The sequence below is a fragment of the Garra rufa genome, chromosome 13, assembly GCF_049309525.1.
Source record: "Garra rufa chromosome 13, GarRuf1.0, whole genome shotgun sequence".
Lineage (NCBI taxonomy): Eukaryota > Metazoa > Chordata > Actinopteri > Cypriniformes > Cyprinidae > Garra > Garra rufa.
The window spans coordinates 33923580-33951415 of record NC_133373.1 but is presented as its reverse complement, the minus strand read 5'-3'; the positions used below and the strand labels follow the sequence as shown (position 1 = coordinate 33951415).

The 27836-nt window shown below is 35.2% G+C and overlaps 1 protein-coding gene across 1 annotated transcript; it reads right to left on the bottom strand.

The window, feature by feature from the left end:
* Positions 1-166: 166 nt before the first annotated feature.
* On the bottom strand, positions 167-23113 carry stum (stum, mechanosensory transduction mediator homolog). Its single transcript, XM_073852780.1, has 3 exons — positions 22822-23113; positions 7155-7334; positions 167-201 (listed from the first exon to the last, which is right to left on the bottom strand). The coding sequence occupies exons 1-3, from the start codon at positions 22988-22990 to the stop codon at positions 167-169; spliced, it is 384 nt and encodes a 127-aa protein (XP_073708881.1). The 5' UTR covers positions 22991-23113.
* Between the last annotated feature and the right edge of the window lie 4723 nt (positions 23114-27836).

The following is a 27836-nucleotide window of genomic DNA, read 5'->3' as shown; positions in this document are numbered from 1 at the left end:
AATGCAGTACCTGACAGGAAGTAGCAGGAGTTGGGCTGAGAATCTGCATGTGATCAACCCCTGGATCTCCCAGGCCGCGTGGGGGCCGTCTCAAAGCTCCCATTCGTGTTGGCCGGACAGCACAGGAGAAAGGTGCACATTCAAGATTAGGTTTGGAGGACAGCAATCAGAGCTGCTGAGGGATGGCCTGCTCCCTGTAGCCTGAAAGTACAAGAGCAGAGTTCACACGACAGCTGGTACTGTATGTATACACTACTTGGTTGGTAAGATTTTATTTTATTTATGTTTTTTAATGTATTTTATGCTGAACAAGGCTGCATTTATTTGATCAAAAAACATATTTAATAATAACATGTATACAGTCAAGCCTGAATGTTTTCATACCCCTGGCAAATTCAGACTTAAAGTTACTTTTATTCAACCAGCAAGTTTTTTTTTTTTTTTTTGACCGGAAATGACAGGCTTCTCCTAAAAGATAATGAGACGATGTACAAGAGGCATCATTGTGGAAAACAATATTTCTCAGCTTTTATTTACATTTGAACAAAAAGTGACATATCCAAAATTATTCATACCCTTCTCAATAATCAATAGAAGAGCGTTTATTGGCTATTACAGCAATCAAACGCTTCCTATAATTGCTGACCAGCTTTTTGCATTTCTCCACTGTTTTTTTTTTTTTGCCCATTCATCTTTAGCGATGAGCTCCAACTCTTTCAGGTTGGAGGGTCTCCTTGCCATCACCCTGATCTTTAGCTCCCTCCACAGATTCCCAATTGGATTTAATTCATTAGGTTCCCACCATCATGTTTGAAAGTGGGGATGGTGTTCTTAGGGTTGAAGGCTTCTCCTTTTTTTACACCGAATTAAGGCTACATCGTTGCGCCCAAACAATTAATTTTTTGGTTTCATCTGACTATAGAACAGAAGACGAGAAGTTTTCTTCTGTGTCCAGATGAGCATTTGCAAAGGCCAAGCGGGCTTTTGTGTGCCTTATCTGGAGAAGTGGTGTCCTCCTTGGTCTGCGTCTGTGGAACCCAGCGGTGTGCAGTGTCCGTTGGACTGTCAGCCTTGAGATGTTGCCACCAGCAGAGCCCAGATTCATCAGGATGGCCTTGGTGGTGATCCTCTCTCACTATCCTCCTGGCCAGCACAGGTGTCACTTTTGGCTTCCGACCATGTCCTCTGAGATTTTTCAAAGTGCGGAACGTCTTGTATTTTTCAATAATACTTTGCACTTTAGCAACTGAAACTTCAAAACATTTAGATATGGTCTTATAGCCTTTTACTGACTTGTGAGCTGCCACAATGCGCAGCCGCAGGTCCTCAGTGAGCTCCTTTGTCTTAGCCATGACTGTCCACAAACCAACAGCAGAGAGCTTGTGTTTTTCACCTTTTGAATTGATTAAAACAGCTGTTCCCAATGAATCAGGGTAATTAGGATGCTTTAGAACAGCTTGGACTATTTGGAAAGGTATAGAACTTTGGATTTTCCCATAGACTGTGACAGTTTGCAAAGGGTATGAATAATTTTGGACATGCCACTTTTTGTTCAAATGTAAATAAAAGCAGAGAAATATTTTTTTTCCACAATGATGCCTCTTGTACATCGTCTTATTATCTTTTGGGAGAAGCCTGTGTCATTTCTGGTCCAAAAAAACTTGCTGGTTGAATAAAAGTAACTTTAAGTCAGAATTTGCCAGGGGTATGAATAATTTCAGGCTTGACTGTATATATTCTATTTTAATATATTTGAAAATGTTATTTATTCCTGTGATGGCAAAGCTGAATTTTCAGCATCATTACGCCAGTCTTCAGTGTAATAATTTATACAGTCTTCAGAAATAATTTATACAATAATAAATATCAGATGAAAAACTTTAAAAAAGTTTAAGGTTTAAGGTGAAGTAAAAAACTAAAACTGAAATAAAAATAAATGAATGATAATAAAAATGTTCTAAAAAAAAAAAAAAACTAATACAATGATTAAAAAAAACATAATGAAATTGCTGTAACTTTAACTAAAATAAAAACTGAAATTATAAAAATTAAATTAATTCAAAATAATAAATAATACTAAAATAACTATTATTTACTTGATTACAGTGTTTGCATAATTATTATGCAAGTTGATATTCAAGCACATTTGACCAAGTCCAAACCTATGACAGTGTTTTAGTGACACATTAAATATATATATATATATATATATATATATATATATATATATATATATATATATATATATATATATAAGATTAAAGTCGTAACATTTTGCTAAAAAAATTCTAAATTAGAAGAATAAAGCTGAATTATTTTAAGAATAAGGTTGAAACATTTTAAGAATAAAGTCAAAATTACAAGAAAAAAAAGTCAAAATATTTTGAGAATAAAGCTGAAATATTTTGAGAATAAAGTTGATATTACGAGAATAAAAGTCAAAATATTTTGAGAAAAATGTCAAAATTACGAGAATAAAGTTGAAATGTTACGAGAATAAAGTAAAAATATTACGAGAATAAAATTTAAATTGCGAGAATAAAGTCAAAATTGCGAGAATTAAATTCAAATATTACGAAAGTAGAGTCGAAATTATGAGAATAAAGTTGAAATATTACGAGAATAAAGTCAAAATGACAAGAATTAAGTCAAAATGTTTTGAGAAAAAAGTCTAAAAATATATTGAAATAAAAGTATTTTGAGAATAAAGTTAAAATTATTAAATAAAGATAAAGACATTAAATAACCTTATTTTTTTATTTTTCAATGTAGCACTAAAATGCCGTCATACAAACCACATCAATCTTAATAACTACTACTAATTTTGTATTAAGCAGCATTTTTTTACAGGTAAAATGAATAAAAACTAAATTTGATTCTGAAATTTTATGCCCATGAGAAATATTCAAAACCAATGCAATACAGAGTATTTCACTGTCCAGTGGTCATGATTTAATTTTGTAGTTTCGGTATTGCATTCGTTTTGAATATTTCTCGTGGACATTTAATCACTTCTGACTTTTCAGTGCAAATTAAATCTCTTTTTCTGCGCATTTTACCTGAACAAAAAAAAAACTACTTAATCATTATGCACAACTGAGTATAGGGCATTTTTCACTTCCAGCCCTTGTTAACAATTATATCTCACTTACAAATGATTGAATACTAAATTAATAGTAGTTACTAAGATTGATGTGGTTTGGAATTGGTAAAACGTGCTTGGAAATTACCATTTCTTACAGGAAGCCTAGAGAAGGTTTAAAGGCATCCCCAGCATACCTAAATATTTAAAAAAAACAGCTCCTCGCCAACAATACTGAATGCTACCACCTGATGCGAGTGGCACTTGACACATCAATAGGCTGTCTGGAGAGGTGGCGGTTTTCATATATATTGCCTTGAAAATGCCTCAGTGGGGTTTGCCTTTTACTGCACTGCTTCTGCTTATCTGTGCACTGAAATATCACAGGCTTTGACTTTACCTTGCAGCACTTATAATGAGATGTAGATGCAGAATGGGAATAGATTTATGACTCATGACTTTCTCAAAGCATTGCATTATAACAGGATTAAACGCAGATGACTCAGTGCATTAAAGCTTTCAAAATATCAAGACACAAGCTTCAAATAACAAGCTAATTCTTTTTTTGCATGCAAGCCATTTAGTAATGTGCACTGCACACTTTAATGCAAATGTAGTTAAAGGGATAGTTCACACAAAAATGAACAACAGTAGCTATTTGTTCATTCATGGCCAAACCTGAATTACTTCCTTTTTTTAAAAAAATCCTGGAGGTTCTTTTCAGCCTAATGAAATTATTATTTTTTTTTTTATTTAAATAAAATTCAGATCCAGTTCACAAAACTGGTCTGAATGAATCACAAATCGGACTGATTCAAAGATTCAGGCTATTAACAGCCCACAATGCTACTGTATGACTTTAGATCATAGTATACTAGTCATATTTTATAGCCCTATTCCTTATTTATTTCATTATTTTAGCCTTATTCTTCATTATATCCAACATTGTTTAAAAAAAATCACCTTTTTATTATTAAAAAGAAAATCATGCAGATTTGGATTGATTTTTGAGGTGAACTATTACTTTAAACCCTCTTCCAAGGCTGCTGAGCCACAAAGGCAAGACTGCTGAAAGATCTTGTCAAAGGGCTCAGCTTGCGTCTGAAGGAGTTAGCGGTGCATCGTAACAATCTCTGTATGAAGTCGCACTTTCGCAAAGCTTCTTTTCTAATGAGCGCTATGGTTCTACTGGCATTTAATGGACAAAAAGTGGATCAAACAGACTGAGAGGAGACTGGCAGATGGCAGGTAGTGGGAGGCACATTATCCGAGATGCATCAGAATAAACAGAATGGGAGAAGCCAAGCTTGCAGCATGGGTAGTGATAATGGGTTGAGATGAGTGACCAAACTGTGAGGACAGCAGACCTGTATCAAATATATTATTGTGTTATGCTATTTAGATTATTACCATGATTTTATTGCATTTCAAATGGTTTTCAATAGTAATATTCATTACTTTACATTAGTAATGTTTTATGAGGGTTACATACACACAGCAGATTTGACAATTATTTGACAATTAACATTTAAATGTAAGAATGAATGCCCTAAATTATCATTCTGGTTAACAAATTGGCGTAGTTTTGCATAATGATAACTGCAGAGATACAGTTGAGGTCAAAAGTTCACATACATCTTGCAGAATCTGCAAAATGCATGTTATTTTTTATTTAGTACTAACCTGAATAAGATATTTCAAATAAAAGATATTTAAATACAGTCCAGAAGAGAAAATAATTGTTGAATTTATAAAAATGACCCTGTTCAAAAGTTTACATACACTTGATTCTTAATACTGTGTTGTTATCTGAATGATCCACAGACTTTATTTTCACACTGAGGAGAACTGAGGGACTCATATGCAACTATTACAGAAGGTTGAAATGCTCACTGATGCTTCAAAAGGAAAAACGATGCATTAAGAGCCAGGAAGTGAAAACTTTTTCAATTTGAAGATCAGGGTAAATTGAACTTATTTTTTCTTCTGGGAAACATGCAAGTATCTTCTGTAGCTTCTGAAGGGCAGTACCGTATAAAAAATATGAAAATGTAGGCTACACATCTTCATTCAGTTCAAAAGTTTTCACCCCTGGCTCTTAATGCATTGTTTTTCCTTCTGGAGCATCAGTGAGCGTTTGAACCGTCTGTAATAGTTGCATGTGAGTCCCTCAGTTGTCCTCAGTGTGAAAAGATGGATCTCAAAATCATACAGTCATTGTTGGAAAGGGTTTAAATACACAAAAATGCTGAAAAAACAAAGAATTTGTGAGACCTGATGGATTTTTCTAAAGAACAGCGGGGCCTCATGAACAACTACCACTAAACAAAAAACAGCTGTGAACTTTTGAATGAGGTCATTTTTATAAAATCAACTATTATTTTCTCTTGTGGACTATATGTAAACATCTTCTATGTGAAACATCTTATTCAGGTCAGCACTTAATAAAAAAATAACATGCATTTTATATGATCCCTCTTATTTTGCTAAAATAATAAATATTTTGCAGATTCTGCAAGGTGTATGTAAACTTTTGCCTTGTAATATGTTATTTTTATTAGGTTAGAAATGTGATTGTTGATGTGTCTCATGTGTATGAACAAGAAACTAATATTAAAATAATATTTTTAGCATTTGCTCTCTCCAATCGCTCATAGTTTTTAATAATTTACTGATAAAGCCCTTGCTAAGGTTTCAAGAAAACACTGCGTTTATAACAAATTGCTTATTTTTCAGAGTGTAGCTGCAGTATGTATGTGCCCAATGTTTGCAAGCTATGTTTTATAATAATTTGAGACAGGTCTGAGTATGAGTTGTGACAGGACAAACATCAAATACTAATTTCACCTACCTTCAGAGACTTTCAGTCCAAAAGATTGTAAGAAAGCAAAATGAATAAATAATAGATTACAATTTTGAATCATATATGTTTAAATGTTCAATGACAGTACAAATGTTCCACAGGAGAAACATGTGACAAAGTTCTGAGTTGCTTCGACTGCCTACACAGAACAATTACTGCAGAGCTTTCAATCCACTCCTACCACCAGACCGCTCTAATAGTCATTGTTCAAAGGATTCTGGCACCTTCTACAGCCCTTGAAGGCGGAGATGATATTAGAAGGAGCGAGAAAGATGTGAGGTTGAACATGAACAGAGCTGACTATGGCCCACAGCGGGGCGACTGCTGAAATCCTGTTATCTTAACACTTACTACGCATGTGAAAAGGATAGTTCACCCAAAAATTTACTCACCCTCATGTCGTTCCAAACCTGTTTGACTTTCTTTCTACCACACAAAAAAAAACAAAAGAAGATATTTTGAAGGATTTTAGAATGTTTTTGTTTGTATAATGAAAGTCTAAAACAACACTTGATGCTATTGACTTTCATTCTATGAACAAAGACAAGGCAAAAAAGCCATTTTTGTGTTTGACAAAAAAAAGGAATAAAGTTATACGAGTTTTGAACAACATGAGGGTGAGTAAGAAATGACAGAATATTCCTTTTTTGTGAACTATCGCTTTAACTGTACAGTACGTTCAGTAGAGCTAAAGATCATTAAAAGTGAAAGATCATTAAAAGTGCATACAGTGTGATTTAAATTCATTTACTGTTTTAGAAAATAATTAGTGTTGTTAAATCGATTAATCGCATACAAAATAAAAGTTTTTATTTACAAAATATATGTGTGTACACATGTGTGCATTATGTAAACACAAACTTTTATTTTGGATGTGAATAATCATGATTAATCGATTTGGTAACACAAAAATGAATATTTTTTCCCTATTATTTACTTTTTTATTGGAACACAAAAGTGAAATTATTTTAAGAATTTATTTTGTATCATTTATTTGTTTTTAAACAGGTCACATTGGCCTTGGCTATCAATATCCATAAAAGGCAAATAAATAAATAAATAAATAAAATATAGTATAGTGTTCCCTGCATAATATATATATATAAAGGTGAGTAAATAATGACAACATTGCAAATTTGGAAGGGAACAACCAAAAATACTAAATACATTTAAAAAGTGCTTGTAGTGGTATTATAGAGGAATACTCACTTGCGAGAATGACCATATCCATTCCCCAAAATATGCTCATGATCCAGCCCACCATGACAATGGCGGTGACGATCTGGATGAAGGCGGCTGCGATGTTCAGCCAGAAAACGCAGCACATGTGCCTGTCTGGAAGGTCCGTCCTCGCTCCGCAGAGAACCGTGAAGGCTGAGATGAATGTACCTGTCGCAAAAATACAGTGAGATGCTGTCAACATGGGATGATGTTGATGTGATCCTCTTCTGTGGTTAATATGGTTAACACATGCAATATGACCTCAGTCTTGATCTCCGCTTAAAACCGCATGCTGTAATGATATCATTCATCATGGTGTGAATTATACTGAACATTACAGTAAGGTCTGAGACATAATTATGACATGAAATATTAACAGAGGAGCTTGAATATAAATTAACATAGTGATTGTAATAGCTGTCAGTGTCAGACATGCCTGTATCTTTTATTACATCTGTGGTCTGGACTGAAATGAATGTTTGCACTGTGCTTAAAAGATTATCGTTGAATAACAACTTTTGTCTGTCTTCACACTTCTATATATATTTATATATATATATATATATATATATATATATATATATACACAGTTTAGGTCATAAGTTTACATACACCTTGCAGAATCTGTAAAATGTTAATTATTTTACCAACATAAGAGGGATCATACAAAATGTTCATACAAAAGCATGTCATGTTTTATTTAGTACTGACCTGAATAAGATTTTTTTTACATAAAAGATGTTTATACATGGTCCACAAGAGAAAATTATAGCTGAATTTATAAAAATGACCGTTCAAAAGTTTACATACACTTGATCCGTAATACTGTGTTTTTGTCCCTTGTTTGTCCTGAACAGTTAAACTGCCCACGGTTCTTTAGAAAAATCCTTCAGATTTTTTCAGCATTGTTGTGTATTTGAACCCTTTCCAACAATGAAAGGGGGTGAAAATGTTTAGAATTTGAAGATCAGGGTAAATTTAACTTATTTTGTCTGCTGGGAAACAGACAAGTAGCTTCTGAAGGGCAGTACTAAATAATAAAAAAAAAAAGATATTTATACAAAATAAGACAAATTTACACATCTTACACATTCTGTTCAAAAGTTTACACCCCTGCCTCTTAATGCGTTGTTTTTCCTTCTGAAGCATCAGTGAGCGTTTGAACCGTCTGTAATAGTTGCATGTGAGTCCCTCAGTTGTCCTCAGAGTGAAAAGATGGATCTCAAAATTATAGTTATTGTTGGAAAGGAGGAAGGATTTTTTCTGAAGAACAGCGGGCAGTTTAACTGTTCAGGACAAACAAGGGACTCATGAACAACTATCACTAAACAAAACAACACAGCTGTGGAACATTCAGATAACAACACATTATTATTTTCTCAGATTCTGCAGATTTCTTCATGTAAACTTTTGACCTCAGCTGTATATACAAACAAAACTTACAAAAATTAATCTTTCATCATTCACCTGCTTCTAGGAACATCTATCAAGGAAATAGGGTCCATTTTGATTTCATGTTCACTTTAAAGAGCAGTCTGCTTTTAAATCTGGGCACAGTGCAATTCCAAAGAGACATTTTCAGTATTTAAGTATGTGTTATGCTGTTCTGCTCTTTCCACAGATCTGCAGGACTAGTCTGAAGAAGAGTCTCATTTGGGAACTCTTGGGAACTTTAACCAACGTGGTACTGTAACTCACCAAGACATCTCTTGTCAGATACATTTTTTTCTATCCCCCCTCAATCCAGGGTAATTAGGTTATGAATAGCTTTCCATATTTGCAAGGCCGATAAGCATAATTCGCACTGAAGGAGTCTGAGCAAGCAGGCAGTACTATGCTGCCAAGTGCAGTTTAGCATCTCATTAGTGTTATCACAATAATAGATTCTAATGAGGAGGACAGCGGCTGAACATTAGCATAGCCCACAAAACTGATGAGTCTCCTTATTATGAGAAATGTACTTTATTCACCCCGGATACAGCCTGTTCTTCAGTTGACAGTATGGCCTGTCGCTATGAAATGTTGGCCTGCTATTGAGAAGAATTGGGACAGAACCACTTAAGTTTATCTGTTGGAAGGGGATTTCCAAGTAGAGAAGGGAAAAAAAGCACTTTTCACAGTGTTTTATTCCCACGGCCATTATACAAACAATATACTCACAGTTCTGCCCCCAAAAGCAGACAGCCTACAATACACACTAAGGAATTAAAGAACGAATGTAGGAAGTGGAAAATAACATCCTTTTCTCTCAGGTCTTTTGACTTGAGGAGGAGATGTGTATGAGCATTCTCATTCATCTCAAAGGCAGTTTCTTGACTGGCGCATGCAGCACTAGAAGTACATGACCTGCTCGCTGCCATCTTTGTTTCTTGGGACATTTGAATCAGCCATAAATACCATTGTTTGAATGATCACATTATATTACAACTCTTTGCACCAGACACTGAAAAAGTCTGTTAGGAACCCACTAAAATAATAATAATAATAATTTGTCACTAATAATTCACCCTCATGTCATTCCAAACCTGCTTTAGAGCACAAATTAAGATATTTTTAATGAAATTCAAGAACTTTCTGACCCTGCAATAGACAGCAACGCAACTACCATGCTTAAGGCCCAGAAAGGCAGTAAGAACATCAGAAATTGTTGTGAACGTACGTAGATTTAAATTAATGTAAAATACTGTGAAAGAAATTGTCTAAAAATGTTATTTATTCCTGTGAATTTTTTAGATTATTTTTTAGCATAAATAAATAAAGGGTTACAGTTGAGATCAAAAGTTTACATACACCTTGCAGAATTTGCTAAATGTTAATTATTTTACCAAAATAAGAGGGATTATACAAAATGCATGTTATTTTTTTATTTAGTACTGACCTGAATAAGATATTTCACATCAAAGGTGTTTACATATAGTCCACAAGAGAAAATAATAGTTGAATTTATAAAAATGACCCCGTTCAAAAGTTTACATACACTTGACACTTGATCCACAGCTGTTTTTTTGTTTGTTTGTTTTTGTTTTTGTTTAGTGATAGTTGTTCATGAGTCCCTTTTTGTCCTGAACAGTTAAACTGCCCACTGTCCTTCAGAAAAATCCTTCAGGTCCCACAAATTCTTTGGTTTTTCATCATTTTTGTGTATTTAAACCCTTTCCAACGATGACTGCATGATTTTGAGATCCATCTTTTCACACCAAGGAACACTAAGGGATTCATATGCAACTATAACAGAAGGTTCAAATGCTCACTGATGCCTCAGAAGGAAAAACAATGCATTAAGAGCCTGGGGGTGTAAACTTTTGAACAGAATGAAGATGTGTACATTTTTCTTATTTTACCCATTATATATTTTTTACATTTAGTACTGCCCTTCAGAAGTTACAGAAGATACATTCATGTTTCCTAGAAGACAAAATAAGTAACATTTTCACTGATATTCAAATAATTTTTTTTTCTCTAACTGGCTTTTAATGCATTGTGTTTCCTTCTAAGATATTTTTTTTTCAGGATTCTTTCATTTATAGAACAGCAATTATTTGAAATAGAAATCGTTTGTAACATTATAAATGTCTTTTTTGTCACTTAAAATTTAATGTATCTTTGCTGATTAAAAGTATAAATTTTTTACCAAATCTTATAGACACCAAACTTTTGAATGGTAATGTATACAGTATATATAAATTGAAATTTAATTTATTACATTTAAATTGAAAGAGATGGTCTTTTTCCTGTCATTCAAATTCCAATTGACAAATTCCACAGAGCCTTGGGTGTTTGTAGCACCCTAATTAAAGTGAATGACGCGAGGACCCCCACTCCACCATTATCAGACACTCGCACTCACACGGCAAATCAACTGTGTGATCTCTCATCAGGCTGTCAACAATGCTTCTGCCTGTCAAACTGCATTAAGCACTGGAAACCCAAGCAAATGTCAGCTTACATATGCCACACATATAATTTAGAGGCCACATCACACGTCATAACGATTCAACAGAGACATGCACACATTCACACTCGATTTCTCTATGAAGAAAGGATGCTTGAAGATAAAGATACAGTTGGCTGGTAAGGGGTCCTAGTCCCTGCACATTAGGCTTACAATCACTATAATTTTCCTCAGCCTTCCTCACATGCACCCCATTGCCAGTGTGGGAGGTTAATTATCCTGTTCAGTTCCTTTTCTTCTAAGAGAGACAAATGTTGCTAGGAGAGCGTGTGTGGAGGTTCTCAGGTGCCAAATTTCTTTTTTTAAGCGTTCTAGGATGTTTTAAACATATGTACTGTAAGCACGTTGGGTATAAATAGCTGTGGTGACCCTTGTAGCTGCAAGGAATGAAAATCATTTATCTTCTCTCCCATCGTTCACCCTCTACAGATTGGAAGCTAGTGGATGTACCATTCAGTATTTTTCAGGAAGTCATTGACAAGACTCCTCACTTGTTGACTGCACACATTGATTGTGTTTCTTCAAGTCAGAGAGCATGATTGGTCAAGCCATTGGATACAACAGGAGAGAACAAAGAACGACCTTAAGCCACAAAAGTCACATTTCAACACGCTCTCCCTCTCTTCAGATTTAAATAGTCACAATAGTAGGGTTCTAGAGGTTATAATGCTATTCAAAATCTCCATAGAGATATTGATTTTTTGCAATAATGAATAAACATTTACAAAAGACCTATGCCCCTAAAAAGGGGGTATTCGAAGCAATGCCATATAAGAAAGAACCTTTCTGTGAACACTTCTTAAAAGAAACTTTTTTTCTAGAACATTTTGATTATCTAAAGAACTGTTTTCCTCTATAAACAACCTTTGGTGCAATAAAAAGTTAACATTGATGTTAAAGGTTCTTAATGGAACCATCAATGGCATTTATGTACTTTTAAGAGCATAATAAGCTTCAAGCATTTTAAACAATTTAAAATTCTGCTGAGGTGGGGTGATTTCAAATTAGTTGTATTAAAAAAAAAGTTTAACAGTAGAATAGAGCAAATATCACTTCATAAGCCAACCGGACAGGCTAATTTAGGTTTTGGGTTTGAATTTCAATTTTATAAATAGTAGTTTTTGATTTCTGTCTGTGGATAATAATACTTTCAGATGACAAGTTACTTAAGGACTCAATTCACAAAATTCTCCTTTCAGGTACTTTACTTTTCAAAACCATGGGGTCAGTAAGATATATAAGTGTATATAAAATATATATACCTATATTATATTTAAGTTGATGAAAAGTTACAAAGATTTCTAATTCAAACCACTGCTGTTTATTTGCCTTTTGTATTGAAGGAAAAGTTCACTTCCAGAATGAAAATTTCCTGATAATTTACTCACCCCCATGTCATCTAAGATCTTCATGTCTTTCTCTCTTCAGTCAAAAAGGAGTTTTTAAGGAAAACAATTTAGGAATTTGTTCCATGGTCTAAATTGCAGTTTCAATGCAGCTTCAAAGGGCTCTAAACGATCCCAGCTGAGAAATAAGAGTCTTATCTAGCAAAACTATAGGTCAGTTTCATAAATACAAATTTATATACTTTTTAACCACAAATGGGATTGTGGTTAAAAAAGGGATTGTGTAGAGCCCTGTGAAGCTGCATTGAAAGAACATTGAGGCCACCATTGAGGTCTATTATATGGAGAAAAATTCTGGAAGGATTTCCTCAAAAACCTTTAACTTCTGCAAAAAAAAATTTGCTTAAAGAATATAATTTGTATTGTCTTATTTTTTGATATGCATATGAGAAAATTAAACACAGTGTGCATACAGCACCTTTTTAACAATTAACATTACGCGTGCTGTGTTTGGTCCACAGGTGATGACTAAACTAGTAGTGCCGAGAGCTTGATGTATAACAGAGTCATTTGGACAGCGAGGTGAAGGATTAGCCCCAAGGTAGGCCTAGAAAACATGCACGTACCGGAAATTGAAAATTCCACAACAGCTCTTCGGCCTCTATTTATAACAGCTCAAGGATGAGAGCCAAGACAGCTTGAGAGGAGACGCGACAAAGTCAGTCTGACTGCCTGCAGCCATCGCAGTTTTCAGCCATTCTGTGAGGAGCTGATTACTCATCAGTCATTTACTGGCTGTTCAATCCTTTCCAAAGAGAGAGTCATTTGGGTTAACACTGTCTTTTATGAGGCTCACAGCACCAATACTGCTCATTTAATACAGGATGACTTCACTTGGAGTGACTAGGCCTTGAGATGTCAAAAAAGCATGCTAGGCCATTTTGTGATATGAAAAACCCCAGAAGGGCACCAACTTGAGTCATTTTCATTACCTCAAAAGTTACATTTCGAGATGAACTTGTGCTTTGTTGCCAAATCTTACAATCAAATTTTTCTGTTCACTGAGTTCGTTGTTTATTGCTAATATAGACTCGGTCATTAATCACACTGCAAATCTTATGTAATCTGAAGCAAGAGCATCAGTGTAATTTGTTATCGCGTGTCTCTGCTGATTGCCACAGCGCAGCTATATTAAAAATGAGACCAATAACAGTCTCTGAATGATGTTATCCCATTCATCTCATTTTGTGAGTGAAGAGACGGTCTGTATAAAATTAGAAGTTACAGCGCTCAGTGGTCTTCTGTGAGATCTGCTGCCAAAAACATTGCACTGAAAGCCATTTTTCTGCTCTCAAAGCTAACTATTGTCACAAAAACGCCAACTGTGCCGTCATTCTACTAATCATGTACAATATTGTAACTGAACTGAATCTGTCAGCTGCAATTTACTAAAGGAAATTTTGGTCTGAGATGCCCTGTGGTTTCTTTCACAGCACCTTTCAATGCACACTGAGAGACATTAGTTTCCTGTTTGTTCTTCTTCTTTTCCTTTTTTTGTTGAGATCAGCCTTATAAGGCATGTCCATCGACTGCCTACAGTCTGTTCACTGACTGTCTGATATATATTTGTGACCCTGGACCACAAAACCAGTCATAAGTAGCAAAAGCCAACATTGTATGGGTCAAAATGATCAATTTTTCTTTTATGCCAAAAATCATTAAGATATTAAGTAAAGATCATGTTACATGAAGATATTTAGTAAATTTTCTACCGTAAATATATCAAAACTGAATTTTTGATTACTTATGCATTGCTAAGAACTTAATTTGGACAACTTTAAAGGCAATTTTCTCAGCATTTTGACTTTTTTGCACCCTCAGATTCCAGATTTTCAAATAGTTGTATCTCGGCCAAATATTGTCCTATTGTATATTGGGAATATACTCAGTTTTCAGTTTCAAAATTTCAAAAAATTTACCCTTATGACTGGTTTTTGGGTCACATTTTTCACAAAACTGGGAAGGGTTTTTTGGGTTTGACTGTTTTAGCTAATTCTACCATTGTCCAAATTTGTATGTATTTACTTTCCTACTATAATGCATGCAAACAGCAATATGTCAAATAAGCAGTATATTCACATATGCAGTATCACGATGACAAAAATTGGGGCTGGTCACATTTTTTCTGTATTTAAAGAATCTCTTATGCTCTGTTCCAAAACAACAACAACAACAACAACAACAACAACAACAACAAAAAACTGTAGAAACAGTAATATGATGAAATATTATTAAAAAAAAATGTATCATTTAAATTTTAAAATGTATAATTTTCTGCAGTCATTATTTCAGTATTCTGTCACATGATCCTTCAGAAAAAAAACTGTGAAAAAATATTTTTTTCTATTATTCTTTGATTTTTTTCCCCACAAAAGAACAGAATTTATTTAAAATATATATACACAATTAAAAAATATAATTTAATTTAATGTAAGAGCAAAAAAGTTGTTCTCCTTGTGTTTAAATTAAACAGTTGAAGTTATTTATTTTTTCAGCAGTTATGTCAGTTAAAAAGGTCAAAGTACAACGCTAAGCTAGTGAATATAGTGTATCTGCAATCTGATCTCATGAAAAAACATGCCTGTGGGAACTTTTTCGCAAGACGCAAAATACATTTCATAATGCTGACAGCTCCTGACAGATTCGATGTAAAATGTCCACTAAGTGGCACTTAAAGAATGTTCTGTTTTTTCCCCCCGGAACAGATGAACGTACATATAGTACGTTTTATGTGACGTTGGTTTTGTACGTGTCACCGCAGTTCTGACTTGAAATGTCTGTTGAGTGTCGCTATAACTCTAATGCTCCGTGACGTTTTTAAATAAGGTACCATTTCCACTACACCTAAACCTAGTATGGACAAAAGCAAATGTGATGTAAAAATGCAATCACAAGCATGCCATTTTAGCTTGTTTTTCGATTTCTCTTCTTTCAGCTTATTCATCGTGACGTGAGTCATGTTTTTCACAGTATTCATACCCAAGGATTCTGCATCCTAAGGTATCCAATTCTGTGCCGGCTGAGTTACAGAGCAAGCTTGTTACATATGGAAAGCGAAACATATAGAGCTGTAATCATAACTGTGTACGAAAACGATGTTCATTTCTGTTGGAAACTGCAGTGATGCGTACTTATTGGTACGTATTTCGCGTCTTGCAAAAAAGTTCCCACAGGTACGTTTATGTCATGAGATCACTTAGGATATCTGGGAACATTTCATTCTTCGCACTTGCATACTCATGTAACATACTTCATCAAAGACTGAGAGGAAAGTTCTTCACTGAATTTCGTACACACTTGAAAGTGTTTGATTTCACACTCATCTTAAATTTGCATTGCAAAGCTTTGAATATGTTAACACAATGAAAAAAGTAAAGTAAAAACACCAAATTAGAGCACCACTACCTTGTTGACCTCTGCAGTCAGTTTATTTTTAGCTTGAATCCACAAGAGAGTTGAGTTAAGGTCGCATACAAGAGTCCTTTACCTGACAGTCACAGGCTCCTCTGCATGTCTGTCTTTTCTCTGTAATTCCGTTTGCTTTATGAAAGGCTTACAAGAAGCTTTTAACATATTATTAAAGTTCTAAAAGAAGTAATGAAATCTAAAACGATAAACATACTTAATTTCTTTGCCTGTTTAAGTGCACTTTGAAGGACCCCCTTGGAATGAATTCATTTGATGGCTTATCTACCTCTTTCAATCTTAGCGGAGACAGGCAGGCAGGCTTTTGCTAGTATCTGCTGTCATGGAAACTAGAAGAGCACCAATGCTGAAGCGATAGGTTCAGTTCAAAGAGTGTTGGGATAGCATCGGCATGAGCAACACAAATCTCTCACAGTGCCCTGCTGAGAAAATAGTTTAAACCAACCTTAGGTGGTCTACACCTACTGTAAACCAGCTGGCCGACCTAAGCTAAACCAGCAGAAGACCAGGAAACCATATAAAATGGTTTACAATGTTTTGCCAGCAGGGTTATTATTGAAAAGACCTCTAGTTAACATGATTTACTATACATTTCTGGTTGGGTAAAAATATCTTGTGAAAATAGAAAAATGGAAATAAATTATTTAGGACATTTAGCTCAGTTTTAACAGCGCTTTTGAACATTTTTTAGCTAAATGCATCTGAAGTGGTCGACCTTTGTATTTTTGTGCACTTCAGCCTAATTTTAGTCTTCCAGTACAGTCAGTTTGCAATAAACGGTTTTGTGTGATATTCACTACACATTTCCCTCTATTTCTGAACTTAAATTGGAAAGCTTAGTAGAATTTTTTAGCACTTTATTATCTTTCCTTTGGATGTATTAAATGCCAGAAATCTGCATGCTCCCTACAAAAATGTATTTTCTTTTTCCCATGTGAAAAGGCTTCCCATTTAGATTCAGATCAGGTCAAGATGAAGAGTCAACAGTTTTCCACTTTTAGACTTTGAGAAACTCCTTTCTTAGGATGAAATTCCATCCGTATCTGATTACATCTAAACCAAATACATTTTTCAAAACGTTTTGGTCCACCCAACGGCTGAATTAAAACAAGATTCTTCTAGTATGCTTGAACAAATGGTGCAAATGAGCATGCAAGCCTAAAATTAAACAGCTGCGAATCCAACTGTCAAAATAATTTTGATGCCACAGATTTTCAGAATGGCTGACCACATAGGAAAAAAAATGTTTAAAGATGCCAGTCAGGAGGTTTGATTCCAACTCAAAATGTAATTTTAAATCCACAGTGTTGGATTGGAAAAACTGTTTAGAACCAGAGGGATTCACCAAATTGCAGTTCACAGAGATTCAACACAGGTAATGCATTCTGGGAAATGAAGTGTTCTTCCACCCTGGTCCACAAATAATCATTTATTAAATATGATAAAATATCTATCTATCCATCCATCCATCCATCCATCCAAGAGCATAATCCTGACAAACTTTGATGTTTTAGATCAAATGTCCAGTTACAATTTATTTTATTTCAAAAGTATATGAATTTTACTTCATTCAAATTCCAAATGCAACTTATTTAAAGGGATAGTTCACCCAAAAATGAAAATTATGTCATTAATTACCCTCATGTTGTTCCAAACCCATAAGACCTTTATCTTTACGTTTATCTTCAGAACACAAATTAAGTTATTTTTGATGAAATCCAATAGCTTTCTGACCCTGCATAGACAGCAACATAACTACCATAACTACTATGTTCAAGGCCCAGAAAAGTAGTAAGGACATTGATAAAATAGTCCATGTGCCATCAGTGGTTCAGCAGTAATTTTATGAAGCTACGAGAATACTTTTTTGCGCACAACGAAAACAATAAGTGTGCAAGCGTGGTACTGTCATGAACGCGTGTCGAAGACTGACAGAGAAGAGTCATTATTTTTTACTTCTTTGGGCAAAAAAGTATTTTTCGTAGCTTCATAAAATTAGGTTTGAACCACCACATTTTTTCAATGTCCTTACTACCTTTCTGGGTCTTGAACGTGGTAATTGCTCCCGAATTTAATCAAAAATATCTTTATTTGTGCTCTGAAGATGAATGATTATGATTATGAAGGTCTTACGGGTTTGGAACGACATGTGGGTGAGTAATTAATGACAGAATTTTCATTTTTTGGTAAACTATCCCTTTAGAAGTATGCTTTTTGCATTAGTGTCAAAGAATCGTTTTATGCAACATCGTTGCATAAGCAAGCAACCAGATGCCCAGCTCTGTCATGTAGTGGACATGAAATCTATTATTAAGACCCTCAATTTGTGCACATGCAAATTAGCAAGATGTGATGATTTGAATCTAACCTCATCTGGCACGCAACACATGCAAGATATCTGCAATTAAAGGTGAGGAGAGCAGGTTGTCAAGCATGACTCACTAACTAGAGTGGTAAATGCTCTCTGACAACCCAAGTGCAGACTGCATGCTCAAAAGAGCCCCATTTGGCTCTTGGCATTTTCCCTTGTATCATCGCCATCCAAACATGGGCTCTCTTGTCATAATATTCTGCTCTAGTTTATGTATGAGCAACTGTGCAGCAGACAGGAGCTCAGTAAACCATGCCCGTGTGCAGAGATGATACGAGACAGGCTGGTAGAATACATGTTCGCTCTGTAAGTATTTATACAGCAAGTACACTAATTCATACTGAACGCTTGTGTCCTCCAAAAGCACTCCATGTCCTCCAGACTCCAGAGGGACTGGCTGAAACTTGAGGAGGACTGCAAGATTAGATGACTTGAGGCACGGGTCCAATGGGGGTATCCTGATGGATGAAACCAATATTGATATAAACACCAGAGAGCCACAAGTGGCTGAGTGATACGGTCACCGGGTTGATTACTGTATGTTTAATCAGAGATGGATTCCAAGCTCTGCTAACATCACGGATGCATAAGTCTGGGCAAAGATGCCATAGTGGAGCCACATATTTCCCACGCCCTGGTATCAGCACACAAAAACTAGGGCTGGGTTGACAATATCGATTAACAGATTTTAAAGGTGCAGTATTTTTTAAGAAAATACTGTTGTTATTTTAAATCACCAAAACAAACATGCCCCTACCTAAAAGGATCACCCCTGTCCTGCTAGGTCACCCCCAAATTCACAAACTGCCAATCGGCTACAATGTTTTGGTGCTTGGTCCAATTCACTTCCAACAGCTTTTGTCAGAAATAGCTTACTGAGCCTTTAACTGATTCTCATTTTGAAGAACCAAAATCAATTTAATGTGACGTGACAGATCACTCCAGCGCAGAGATGAACCAGTAATCTCTTTCATTTTACTACTAGTTATAGTATGAAATAAACATAAATGAACATCAGAAGGTGCAATGCCTTGCGAAAGTATTCATAGCCCTTTTTTATACATTTTATGTTGCTGCCTTATGTTAAACTGCTTTAAAATACTTTTTTTCCACATCAGTCTACACTCCATACACCATAATGAAAAAGCAAAAACAGGTTTGAACAAATGCAAACTCATTAAAAATAAAACCTTAAATGATTCCATTGCATAAGTATTCATACTCTTATCTGGGACAGTTGAAATTTAGCTCAGGAGCATTCATATTACTTGTAGATCATACTACACTTCAAGAAAAGTTAACCTGTGGCTAATTCAATTGATTGGTATGGTTTGGAATTGGTATGATTTGGAAAGGTCTTAATGAAAGCCACACATCTGAAGAAGAGCTCAGGAAAAAATTCTGCTGCATTGAAGCTTCACAGAAACATGTAGTCTCCATTACCCATAATGGAAGAGCTTTGAAACAACCAGGGCTCTTCCTAGAGCTGGCCTTGTGGCCAAACTGAGCAATTGATAGTCACTCTAGTTGAGCTCCATGATCATATATGCAGATAGAAGAAACTTACAGAAGGACAAACATCACTGCAACACTTCGATCTGGGCTTTATGGTGGTGTGGCAAGATACAATCCTCTCCTCAGTGAAGACACATGAAAACAGACTTGGAATTTCCAAAAAAGCACCTAAAGAATCCTCAGACTGTGAGAAACATGATTCTCTGGTCTGATGAACCTCAATTTCAAGCATCATGTTCGAAGGAAACCAAGCACTGCTCATCACCCGTAGAGTACCATCCCAGAAGTAAAGTGTGTTGGTAGCAGCCTCATGCTGAGGGACTGTTTTTCAGTGGCAGGGACTGAAGGATTCATCAGAGTTGAAGGAAAGCTCAATGCACCAAAATATAGAGATAGCCTTAATGAAAACCCAGTCTACAGCATTCAGAACATCAGACTGGGCAGAAGGTTCACCTTCCAACAGGACAATGACCCTAAGCACATAGCAAAAGCTCTGTGAAAGTCCTTGAGTGATCCAGCCACAGCCTAGGCTTGAACCCAATCAAATATTTCTGGAGAAACCTAAAAATATCTGCCCCATCCAACCTGAGAGAGCTTGAGAGGTAAGGTAAGGAGAAGAATGGCAAATAACTGCCAAATGTTGATGTGCAAAGCTTGTCCTATCTTTCCAAAAAGACTGTAAAGGTGAGGCTGTAAAGGTGTTTCAGCTAAAGACTGTTAAGGGAATGAATACTTATTTTTTTTATTTTTAATACATTAACAAAGTTGTGACAATTCTTTTTTTTTACTTTGTAAATATAGCCTATGGAGTGTAGATTGATGTGGAAAAAAAGGTCATTTAAAGCAGTTTAACGTAAGACAGCAACATAAAACGTGAAAAAATTAAGGGGTATGAATACTTTCGCAAAACACTGTATGTTAAAAAACAGTAACTTTTGAAATGTATCATGTCTCATAAATCAATTAGTTTCAAATGCAAAAAGACATCAGTTAAACAGTTTGTAAACAACGTGTCACAAAACATTACATTTACCTCAGAAAAGACACTCGATAACGAATCTGTTCGTCTCATTTATTGCATGTTTTATTTTTTTTTAACAAAAATTTCCAAAATATCCAAACAAATTATAATCCAAACCAAAAAGAGAGCTTGTGAATTGAAATCGATTCGATCTGTAAAATCTGTGTCAGTTCCCGTTAACAAACGGGGTTTAAGTATCCATAACTGTGGGGTTAAAAAGAAGAGATATCTGATGTACTGCATGATCCATAAAAGATGAGGGAGACAAAAAGTATCAGCTCACCTATCAAGACAATTCACTTGGCACAGATTAGAAGTGTTCAGGGTATAGTTTCAGCACAATGCTTTTGTATTGAAAGACTTTGGTGCAAAATAACCAGTATGAGTATGATTCTTTTGTTACTATTTCTAGCATATTTCAAAGACATTCCCTGAGGTCATGCTTCCCAGCCTTATTAGACATAAGGGGGGATCAATATTCATCTGCCTTGTCTCTGTTTATACTTTGAAAATCGCAAGCTACAAAGTGATGCTTTAAAAGTGTCTAATGCAGTGAAACTAGAATCCTTAAAGAGAAATAAAACAATCCATTTGGTCTTTGAAGATCGACATCACAACAATCTATTGGCAATTAAGAAAAGAGGCGTATTGGATGAAAGAAGAGGGTCGCACAAGCTGATCACACACATGACCAAATACCAGAGATTAACATAGACATGATTGAGAAGCAAGTTGGAAATGACAACACTGAGATGGATGAATAGATTGGCTAGGAAGGAGAAAAGGTCAAGTTATCAATCAGGGTAATGGAGTGGATGCAATTATTTATGATCGTCTTGATTATCTGTTCTGGTATGTTCTGAGATGCACGTGATGGATCTGTTACCACATTTCAAAAATCGGACATGAGCTGAAATTAAAAAAAAAAAAAAAACAGCTCGCATTGAATCGTGACCTAAATGTCAGCGAGAAACACGATCTGAACCTGTTCGCGTCCAAGTGTGCTTTGGTGCTTTATGGCTCGATATGAAATAAAGTTGTTCATGATCATAAAAATAATCTATTTTAAAACACAAGTGCCTGGGTGTTAGAAATATAATCTTTGAATTCATATTGATTTCATGCTAAACTAATTTCTAACAAAAATTGCTTACACTTTGACTACAGCATAAACATCTTAATCATCATTTTCACAAATATCATGCATTTTTAAATCACAAGTCAAAATATTATAGCATTTTCTTTGGGTTTTACCATTTGACAATTTGAACTAACCATGATATCATTTCCTGTTTATGGTTTTCTCATCACATGACAACAAAATGGCCTTCTGCATGTTGCATGGACCACTTTTATACAAACAAAATTGATTCAATATTTATTTCCCTAAGCAATAACAACACAAGGTTAGCCAACCTACTCAAGGGTCATCTTGTTGAGATTTTCAGCCGTTTGATGAGACTTTTTCTTCATTGTACCACCCACATGTTTGACTTCATGCCCCACGAACACATAAAAATAGATTTTAATTCAGAAATTGAAAACTTGTTCATTGTAGGTGGATCTATTGTTTGTATTAACTGCATTTTTATGTTTTGTTGTGTGTAATAGATCAATGCAAAAAAAATAACATCAGGTCATTGACCCAAATACAAAAACATAACCAAAAACATAATAAAACACATTAGGGAATACATAAATAAATTAGAAACAAATACAATACCCCTTGCTCAGTATTTAAACATTCCATTCGCAATTGGAAAGTACAAACAATAAGTACAAGAAACACCTTATGTAGCATATACTTAAAATGTATACGTATGTGATTCAAAGCAAATTTAAATGAGTTAAAGCGCGTACTGTAAGAACTTGTTGATGGAATGCTGTTTACTTCGACTGTAAATACAGTGTTATTTCTCGCAGGTGGTTGTGTGTAAATAAGCGAATCCTCTCCTCGTACTCACCCAGTCCGGGCACAAATGTGTTGAGAAACAGGCAGATGACAGCTACTGGGAAAGGCATATAGGGGATGGCAGCGCGTAAAGCTCCTTTCTTCTCCCTGACTTGAACAACAACTCCGCTGGTAGAAGAAGAAACTCCTTTTTCGTTCATTTCTGTGTCTTTCTGGTCCATTTCCCAAATTTATAAACTAACTACAAAGCTTGAAATCTTTGTTTTGGTGTGTGCTAGACACTATCAGGCGCAGCTCCAGCGCGACCGTAAGCGTTATGTTGAAAAGAGTGCGCGCACTGAACGGTAGGCGTCACACTTACTACTGTGTCAGTGTGCGATAGTAGATCCTTACACGATAGATTTAAAGTCACAGTGGTGACTTCAACAAAGATAATCGACAGATTATAACTGGATTATTTAGATTGTGCGAAATATAAGTGATATCCAGTAAATGTTTAGAAAACATTTACGTGTGGAAGCTGCAAAATCATATAGAGAGAAGGACTAAGAAAACAGGACGCAATATTTTGACAAACAAAAGCTAATAGGTGATAAAGATATGTACCAGTACCAGTAGTATTAATTAAGATATTAGCCTAATATTTCACCTATCCGACCGGAAATGAACACAAATGTTGTCAAGATTCTTTCCCTGGAAATTCTGGTTAAGTTTGGTCAACCACAAACGCCTTTTCTTCCTCAGTTTTTTTTAACTCTTCTCCTTGATTTGTTAATGTTTGGCAGTCTATAGTACTCCAAATGTTTTTCCTGGTCAGAACGATTAGTACAGACAACAATTGACCATTTTCAGCAGCATTATTTAGCAAAATATGTGAGTTTTGTTTGTTTTAGTGGCATTGTTTACGTTCCGTGCCACCAATATGGCCAATTGATAATGTGTCGTGAAAAAAATCTATTAGATAATTCAATTATTATATCATTTTAGTCCTGTTGATTTTATTTTCTCCTTGCCTCCTCTGGGAAATTCACCAGCTGTTTATCCAGAAGGATGCTCTTTGATGAGCCATGACCTGTCACTGACAGTCTTTGAAAATGCTGATGTGTTGCACCTTGACTCAAACGGCCATCCAAAGCCAGAGCCGTCACAATGAACCAAGCAGCAAATCAAAACCATCTGGGCCTCTTGTGTCAACAGCTGTGGGTCTGAAGCCATGGCACATACTCAGAAGAACACTTGCTATTTCCCAGCCTGCAGGCCGGCAGAAGTCTGCATAATATACATTATTACAGTGGATTTTTCTTCTTGTGCCATTATTTGCACAAGCACATACTTAATGGTTTAACATGGCATGGAAAAACAATATTACTGATGTAATAAAGATTGTCATTCAAGATTTTTGTTGCTTTTTCCTTCAGTCCATAAGAAATTATGTTTCTTGAGGGAAAAAAATCAGGAATTATCTCTATATAATGGATGTCAATGGTGCCCCCAAGTTTGAACATCCAAAATGCAGTTTAAATGCAGCTTCAAATGGCTCTAAACGATCTCAGCCGAGGAAGAAGGGTGTTATCTAGTAAAACGATCGGTTTTCAAAACAAATTGACAATTTATATACTTTTTTTAATCTTGTCTAAGTCTGCTTGAACTGTTTTTTTGGCCAATACAGTTAGGGTATGTCGAAAAACTCCCATCTCATTTTCTTCCCCAACTTCAAAATCATTCTAAATCGCTGCAGAAGTACCATCTCAATGTAAACATGCAAAGCAGATCAAATGCCCTTAACAAAAAAAGGTAAAACAGCGATGTAGGACGATTTTGACGTTGAAGAAGAAAACGAGACGGGAGTTTTTCGACATACCCTAACTGTATTAACCGCATTGAACCGGAAAAAAAAGTTTACGCAGACTTAGACAAGATGAGTGGTTGAGGTTAAAAAGTATATAAATTGTCAATTTATTTAGAAAGTGGCAGATTGTTTTGCTAGATAAGACCCTTCCTTATCGGCTGGGATCGTTTAGCCATTTGAAGCTGCATTTAAACTGCATTTAGAAAGTTCAAACTTGGGGGCACCATTGAAATCCATTATATGGAGATAATTCCTAAAATATTTTCCTTAAGAAACATAATTTCTTATCGACTGAAGAAAGAAAGATATATAGATATAAGAAAGATATATTGTTGTCTTGGATGACAAGGGGGTGAGTACATTATCTCTAAATTTTTGTTCTGAAGTGGACTACTCCTTTAACCCTCTGGTGCTCCAAACATGCTGGTTAAAAATGACCCTTATTATTTTAAAGAAATGAATGTATATTTTAGAATGATATTTTTTAAATGTATCATTTTGTATTTTTATGGTGCTAAATTATATTTATGCAGTATCACTTTTTGAGCATAGACCTGAAAACTAAATTTTATTTTATTTTTTTACACTGAGTCTGAAAATCTTTTTCATGTTAAAAAACGTTTTGCATGTTAAAAAATAATTACAACCTCAGATTGTGTCAGTCACGTTTACAAACTGCCTCAGAGACTTTCGCCCACCATAAAAAATCCGAAACAGGGTCAGTTCTCTGCGTTTTTCAAATACGAAAAAAACGCATACGAAAATTACGGACTCAGTGTGCAAGGACCTTTAAAGTGTCGTAAATTTTGGATGCTTTGAAACTCAAATTAGTTCTATTTAAAGAAGACACATGGTTGCTGAAGTGAAAACAGTTAAATAAAAAAAGTTATAGTAGTTTAAGTTTATTGATATGAAAAATACGTAAAAGTACTATTTTCAGACTTTACGTGGAATTTTCAAAAAAATGTTTAAAACAGTCTAAAACTATGAGAAAATCAAAGCCTTAAATATAAACAAATTGTGTTTCAAATTTGAAGTTGATATTACAAAGAAATAGGTTTCAGTAAGATTTTGTTTGGGCACGGTACCAAACGTTTTCACTAGATGAAATTTGTTTCCTATTCGTTTCCAATGCGGTCATTTCTGCGAGAGGTGTGACTGTATTTTTTAGGTCCATTTAACTTTTACAGATTATGTGCAAGATTTTGTTTGCGTGTGTTTTTGTGTCTTCCATTCCAATTATTAAAAAAAAAAAAAAAGTGCAGAAAAAAAAATTAGCTTATTATTTACATCCTAGGTGTATATGACTTCCTTCTTTCAGACAAATCCAATTAGAGTCATATTAAAAATAATCCTGACACTTCCAAGCTTTAGAATGGCAAAGGTGGATGTTTCTCTTCATCATTCCAAAACAAGTTCAATAAAGCGCATCCATCCATAAAAAAAAAGTGCCTCTCATGGCTCCAGGGGATGTGAATAAAGGCCTCCTTTAGTGAATCAATGCATTTTTGTAAGAAAAATATCCATATTTAAAACGTAAGAATCACTTTAATTTAGCTGGCACCTGAATATAATTCCGATTGGATTTATCTGAAAGGAGGAAGCCATATACACATATGATGCCTGGAGGGTGAGTGAATAATGGGCTAATTTTCATTTTTGGGTGAACTATCCTTTTAATATTACCATTGGTACACTCTTAGAAGTAAAGGTTGTAAAAAGTAACCTGCAGTGATTCCATAGAAGAACCATTTTGGGTACCAAAAAGCTACAAAGTACCTTTGAATGGACAGTTCTTATTCACCTTTTTCTTCAACGCGGAAGTAAGCTTATGGGTGAGATGTCCGGTTCATTATCTGCTACAGGGAAATAATGTGCAGTAAACTGTAAAACTGTTTGCACTTTGTTTTGCAATGTGTTCATAATTAAGATAATTCCAGAACATTTATAGCTACCAAAAACTCTATTAAATCATCAGATTCTCTAGATTTCATCTCCAAATCACTAGACCTCTTTAAGCTTCTCTATAGTGAAATGACTTTGGAATCCATTTAAATGTGCTGCTAAGACTCTTTTATTTGCAGTATAATTATATCAGGGTGTTCATGACAACCCAACCATTGAAATATAAAGAAGGCTGAAGGGTTGTGAGGTGCATGAGCTAATGTATAGCCTGCACTGCAGATATGTGTTCCTGCTTTATTTCTTTGCCCTTGAGAAAAAAAAAAACAGCCAAATGAAAACAGACAATCGATTTCAGTTCAGGCTGTTTTGACATTTTAAGTGCACACATGCACTCTTCGTGTAATGATATCATGTCTTTGGAGGCTGAAGTACTGAGATTTAGATGCTCCATTCTTAAGCTTAACAAACAGAAAACCAGTCGTCAGACATTTGACTATAAATATTCATGAAGGTGACCCCCCCACCATCCCAAAGTCAGTCATTTTATTGTCAGGTCACCTAGCAACAGGGTATTCTAGGCGGATGTAGTTAATATAAAATCTCTCCTATATGACGTCGGCTGTAAAAGTGTAACGTGAAATGCTAAAAAGTCATTTCTTTTCTTCATGCTGCAAGCATTTTGCATTCCACGTGGTTTTAGAAACCAGGACACCAAAGAAATATCAAATGCATTGTAATAATAGGACAACATTTTATAGTCTTCCATCTGGAGGGACAAGAGTGGCTGTGGGCTTAATATTAATGATTACTTCATATCTCGTTTTTAATATTTCTTTGGCCCTTCAAGCAAAAGATGAGGAGGAGGGGGGTGAAGATGCATGCACAAAATATATTGCGGCTAGCTTTCGTACACCAAAAGCTGTGGAATAAACAACTGCTTATGTATTTAGATTATGATAGTCAGTCATTTTGTCATAATGTCTGTTTTTAAAGCCAGCTGATTTACCATCCACTGATTTTGAATTTTATTGCCATAATGCAGATATATATCTTGGATAAAGAATAAGCAGGACAATTAATCCTAGAGTTGTTTTTGCATTTTAATTGTCAAGACTGAATACAACACATTTCAAAGCCATTTGTTCACAATCTGCGATAGAAAACAAAAAACACACACAAACTGGCTGGCATCAATGCTTGCCACCACCTGTCTGGTCTCATGTCTTATCTGCTACATCAAAGCTGTCTGGTTCAGTTGGGCGCTTACTTGCAGTCTTCTGCTGAGCTCAGCTCTTGGCTGCTGATTATTTTGG